The sequence below is a fragment of the Macadamia integrifolia genome, chromosome 3 (genome assembly GCF_013358625.1).
Source record: "Macadamia integrifolia cultivar HAES 741 chromosome 3, SCU_Mint_v3, whole genome shotgun sequence".
In the NCBI taxonomy this organism is placed as follows: domain Eukaryota; kingdom Viridiplantae; phylum Streptophyta; class Magnoliopsida; order Proteales; family Proteaceae; genus Macadamia; species Macadamia integrifolia.
This window is the reverse complement of record NC_056559.1, coordinates 12,968,636-12,974,051: the sequence shown is the minus strand read 5'-3', so window position 1 is coordinate 12,974,051 and position 5,416 is coordinate 12,968,636. Positions and strand designations below refer to the sequence as shown.

Genomic DNA, 5,416 nt, shown 5'->3' with positions numbered 1-5,416 from the left:
AAATGAAAATCCCTTCCAAACGATGAGGCAAAGTGTGCTTGGACGCAAAATGATGGAACAACGAAACATTGTTCCGTCATTTCGGTTTCATTCAAAATACAAAAATTGTGAACAACTTGGGTAATTGTTCCTGAAACAGGTTCACTAAGCACCATTTTTTTTTTTTTTAAATCTCATTTTGACATAGAAACTGAAAATTCTGTTTTTGACACGAAACCTCGTTTCTAGAACTGAATGAGTATCAAATGCAACCTAAATTTATTTTGAAGAGCAAGAGAATGCTACCCTGCTAGTGCATGTACAAGTACACACCAACACATAATCCTTTTACATGATGGATGAAAAAATGGACAGATCCAAATGGAACTGAATCTAGACCCCGATTCTAGCTAGGTTTTTAAACCTACCCATGGGTGATATCAATTGGTTTGGGAAAAAGAAAGAAATATTTAAACATTTATAGGGGAATTCATGTGAATACAAGGATGATAAGAAATATTTTGTAAGAAAAATTACATGATTACCCATTTTTGGGTTTTTCTTTAAAAAATTATCCAATTTATGTTTCAATTAACAAAAATACATTGTTTTGGGTTTAAGTTTACAAAACTACCCAAAATAGTCTTCAACTGAGTAGGTTTTTTGACAGTTTTACCCCCTACCTCCCTTCTCCTACCTGCTTCTATCCCCTTCTTCTTTTCTTCTTTCTACCCTATTTTAGGGACGCAAATAAATTCTCCACCTCAAACAAAAATCCAACAGGCTCCACCACAAAATCCACAGCTTGACGTACACCATATCTCCTCACTTGCAGTAGCCACGGATCATCATATTGCAAGCAACCACGTCTAGGTGAGACCATAGTTATCAATTCGGCCGAATAATTCGCGAATTATTCGGCCGAATCGAATTTTTCCGAATTTTATCAAAAATTCGGACCGAATCCGAATTAAAAATAAAATTCTTTAAAATTCGCGACTTTTTCCAAAATGAATATAAATCGCGAATAATTCGGACCGAATCCGAATTAAACCGAATTATTCGGTCCATTTAAACATTATTTAAAAAAAAATCCAAAAATAAAAAATAAAAAAATAAAAAAACAAATTTTTTTTTTTTAAAAACCCCAATAAGATTTTTTGACCGCTTTTTTGACCGAATCCTTAAATTAATCGTCCGAATTATTCCGAATAATTCTCCGTCCGAATAATTCCCGAATCCGAATTTGCTAACTATGGGTGAGACAGGAAGATTGTCGGATCAGAGAAAGTAAAGTCAAGGGTAAAATTGCCTATAAGGGTGCATGATTGAAGGAAAAACACTATTTAGGATAATTTTGTAAATCAAAACATGATTTTGTGTATTTTTATTGTCTGAAACATTATCTGGATAATTTTGTAAAGAGAAATCCAATTATGATTATGAGTAATCATGTAATTTTCTTCAATTATACAACTATTGTATTTATTAAATGACGTTTATATATTTCATTGGGTAACGTACAGATCTAATGCTCTCTCTCTCTCCTCTACAGGTCCCTTTCCCTAATATTGGGAGTCTGACTCGAACCTCGAGTTCCACATTCCAATGATGCCAAAATAGGCCTGTTACTACAACTAGACCTACGATTCCTCTGGGGCTAATAAGGTAATAAAAGGGCAACCTCAAACAAAAAAATAATACCTTTTTAAATTTTTCTTTTTTATGAAACCTTTTTCTAATTTCTTTCTTTATTTGTAAATTATAAAATTCTCTTTCTCTCTCTAGTCTCTCTTTACTTTAATGAGGTCTTCAACTGATGATGGTGAATTGAAAGCCTGTAGGTGAACAACACTTCATTACCAAAACCCAAAGAAGCAGAGTATCTTCTTCTTCACCAACGAAAACCGAGGAAGAAGTCTGGAAAGACATTTACCAGTCTACCCTCACTGGCCACCCCTCCTACTCCTCCTTCACCTCCATTTCCACCACCACCACCTCCTCCGCAACCAGTTTTGGGTGGAATGACCTTTCAGGACTTCCTTGGTCGACGACCCATCAGCAGCGACTACCCTTCCTCAATCTCAACCTCGATGAGTACCCTTGCCTCTGCCGACCACCCCATCACAGCGCATCAATCCATTACTACTTCTCCTCCGTCGCCAATACCACAACCAGCCACCGCCTTGAGCCTCAGCCCCTTCCCTGAGTTTCGTTTCCTCGAAAATATCGATGATCCTCTCTATAGGCCTCCTCCTCCTCTTCCTCTTCCTCCTCCACAATTACATACCTCATCCTTATCTACCTTGGAAGCTTTCGCTTGTTCCCCGGGTTTGTCTCCCTTGTGCAGCAAGAAAAGGGTTTCGGATTCTGATGATCATAGTTCCAGCAATCAACACCATAAGCGTCAGATCAAGAACAGAGAATCAGCTGCTCGTTCTAGGGCCAGAAAACAGGAAATCACTCTTTCTCCCTCCCACACACCACCCCACCCCACCCCACCAAAACCTTATCATCAATTTCTTGTTTCTTTCCTGATATATATACTTTTGCTTAAAATAATCAAGCAGGCTTATACGAACGAGTTAGAGATTGAAATTAACAATTTGAAGAAAGAGATTGAAAGGCTGAGACAAGAGCAGGAACATCAAAGACAACATCAACAGGTAATATTATATTATATTATATAAGGAAAGAAAAGGACCCACACTCATCACCTATCAAATAATATATATTATACCATCATCCATTGGAGTTTTTTCCATATTTGAGGTTAAAAGTGGTGGGGGTTTTTTGGCCTTTTCAATCCATTTATGTTGCACCAAATATGAATATGAGACTCCAGAGTGAAACTAGAGCTGCTGACTTGTTTCTACTATATTTGTCTGCCCTTTTTTTTAGCTAAAATGTGTTTGTCTGCCTGTCTGTATGTGTGTGTTAATAGCAGCAGTCATCACTCTTAGGAAGAGCAACAACTCAACTTCCAAAAAAGCACACGCTCTATAGAACCTCAACAGCTCCGTTTTGATAAGTGTATGCGATGCACATCCCTTTGACTATGCTTCTTCTACTCTAGAAGATTACAAGAACAAGAGATGAGATGGGTTTCTTGTAAGAAAAATAGGTATCCAATATGTTTTACCCAAAAAAAAAAAAAAATGTTGTGTTTGTGGTTCTTGTAATAATCGTACAAAAAAAATTGGTTATTGTAATAATAGTTTTATGCGGGAAGAGGGTTTATGGTTAACCAGGAAATTTGCTTTGGTGGGTTACTTATGTTACTAAGTAAAACTTCTACTTTATTAAATCCTTTTGCTTGTTCTTTGTCTGTGTTGTACGGTTGTACCCTTTGCTTTTTTCCCCTTTTTTTTCTTTATCTTGCATTGGAGAAGCCAGAAGGGAGGGTCGGTTGCCTGCCTGGATAGAGAGATCCACAGATGGGACTTACTATTGGCATCTTTATCATCGCCATCTTCTCGTCCCACTCTCATCTTCCATCCTCTATTTTCTTTGTTTTCATCATTGCAGCTATTGATGCTTTCTTTAATGGGTCTTCACCCATATTTTATTTTTTTAAAGGGAGAGGGGAAAGGAAAGGGGAACGGTAACGGGAAGGGGAAGGCATGGTATAGGAATCAGAATTGGAATTAGAATTGGAATCGAATTGGTGTTTTGGCACTTGGCGGGAGTTGATTCTTGATTGATCTTATATCAGTATAGTGGTACAAGCCCAAGGTCGAATCCCAAACCAGGGAAAATAGATCAAATTTTGTTGGGGGTGGGAGAACAATCAAAATTGAAGAGGAAAAAAACAAATATAAAAAGCAACTAAGATGATACAATAAAATTAAGGGTAACACTTAAGAGATCCAAAGCAAGGGCAAAGTGTTTGTTTCTATTAGAATCAGGACACACCATATATTTGTGAAAAATAATTTTTTAACACAACTATAAGAGTAAAACCATTTGCCACTATGGACGGATACTTATGGATATCTTTAGTGGTTGACACTAGGTTCAATATTGTGAACTTAAACCTTGGGAAAGGTTTTTCCCTATCTGTCTTCCCCTCCATTGTTCAGTTTTCCATTTTTTTTTTTTTGTTATTATTGTGCCACTCATGAATCATGTTACCTTTTTTATACTCAATGCAACAGCCTAGAGGCATCAACATAGATGAAATTTTTTATTTCATGGGGGCAAGATGTAATTTTGCACATTTCTGAGCCTAGTATAGGAACCTTACAATCAAGTAACTTTTTTTTTTTTTGATGGTTCATGAATCATCATTGCATAATATATGCAATCGGATCAAGAATTTACCTCTCCTTACAGTGGCTTATCAGGATCATCAGGTATGGTCGCTTATGCAATCGGGAGCCTTCTCTGTGAGGTCGGCTTGGGAAGGGTTAAGGCCTAAACTCCACCCCTATTCTTTGGTATAATTTTGTATGGAAAAATCATTGCTCCCCTCGAATCTCCACTTTTTCTTGGCGTTTGATGCATAGATGCCTCCCCATTGATGGGTAGGTGATGGCAAGGGAGGTGGTTATGGTTTCTCGTCGCACTCTTTGCCATGTAGACTCTAAATATCTGCAGCACATCTTTTTGAGCTGTCGGTTCTCGTTTTTTAATCGGGTCGGTTTTTTGGATATTTTTGGTTTACGTAGGCAAGGTTCCCCTTCTATTCAGGAGCTCTTTTCATGGTGAAAGCGAAAGGCTCTAGTATCTCATTTGAAGAAAATCTAGAATGATGCAATTTTGAGTATTTTTTATCAGGTTTGGATGGAAAGGAATCGAAAACTCTATGATAACTATAGCAAGACTCCCTCCTTGGTGGTTAAATCTATTCTCATGGATTTACAAGACTTATCTTGTATCTCCCCGGTGGAAATTAAATCTATGAGGGAACTTATGCTATCTATGTCACTTCATTTGAAAAGGATATAATCTCATGCTAAGGGTATCATGGAGATATACTAGAATCAGTCTCCAATGGGATGTATCAAGATTAATGTTGACGGATGCTCTTTAGATAATCCAGGTATGTCAGGTGCTAGGGTACTTTCCGAAATCATGAAGGGAAGCCTGTGGCTTGCTGCTTCTCTTTCCAAGGGTTATCTTCAAATTTCTATGCTGAATTTGTGGCATTCTTTGAAGCTATCAAGGTAGCTAGAGACCTGAATTTGCCTTCGATTGAAGTGGAGTGTGATTCTAGAGCTGTAGTTTGGTGTATTGGAAAGAAATCCATTCCGTGGTACTTAACTCAAAAATGGATTAATTCCTTAGGCTACTTGAACAACATTCAGTGGAAAATTCGCCACTGGTTTAGAGAAGTGAATGTTGTGGTAGGTAAATTGGCGAGGCATGCAGTGGCTAATAGGTCCTCAACGCTATGGGACAGTGTAAGGGAAAATACATTTTTGCTCTTTTTCTC

General features: G+C 37.6%; 1 protein-coding gene across 2 annotated transcripts; it reads left to right on the top strand.

The window, feature by feature from the left end:
- The first annotated feature begins 1,762 nt into the window (after window positions 1-1,762).
- Window positions 1,763-3,305, top strand: LOC122074878 (protein FD-like). 2 transcript variants are annotated; one of them, XM_042639863.1, is made up of 3 exons: window positions 1,763-2,435; window positions 2,550-2,645; window positions 2,924-3,305. In XM_042639863.1, exons 1-3 carry the CDS (start codon window positions 2,004-2,006, stop codon window positions 3,005-3,007), a joined length of 612 nt encoding a protein of 203 aa, XP_042495797.1. In that variant the 5' UTR covers window positions 1,763-2,003; the 3' UTR covers window positions 3,008-3,305. The 2 variants fall into 2 exon arrangements, with proteins under 2 accessions (XP_042495797.1, XP_042495798.1); XM_042639864.1 differs by having other exon boundaries at window positions 1,769-2,435; window positions 2,927-3,305.
- Window positions 3,306-5,416: the final 2,111 nt, after the last annotated feature.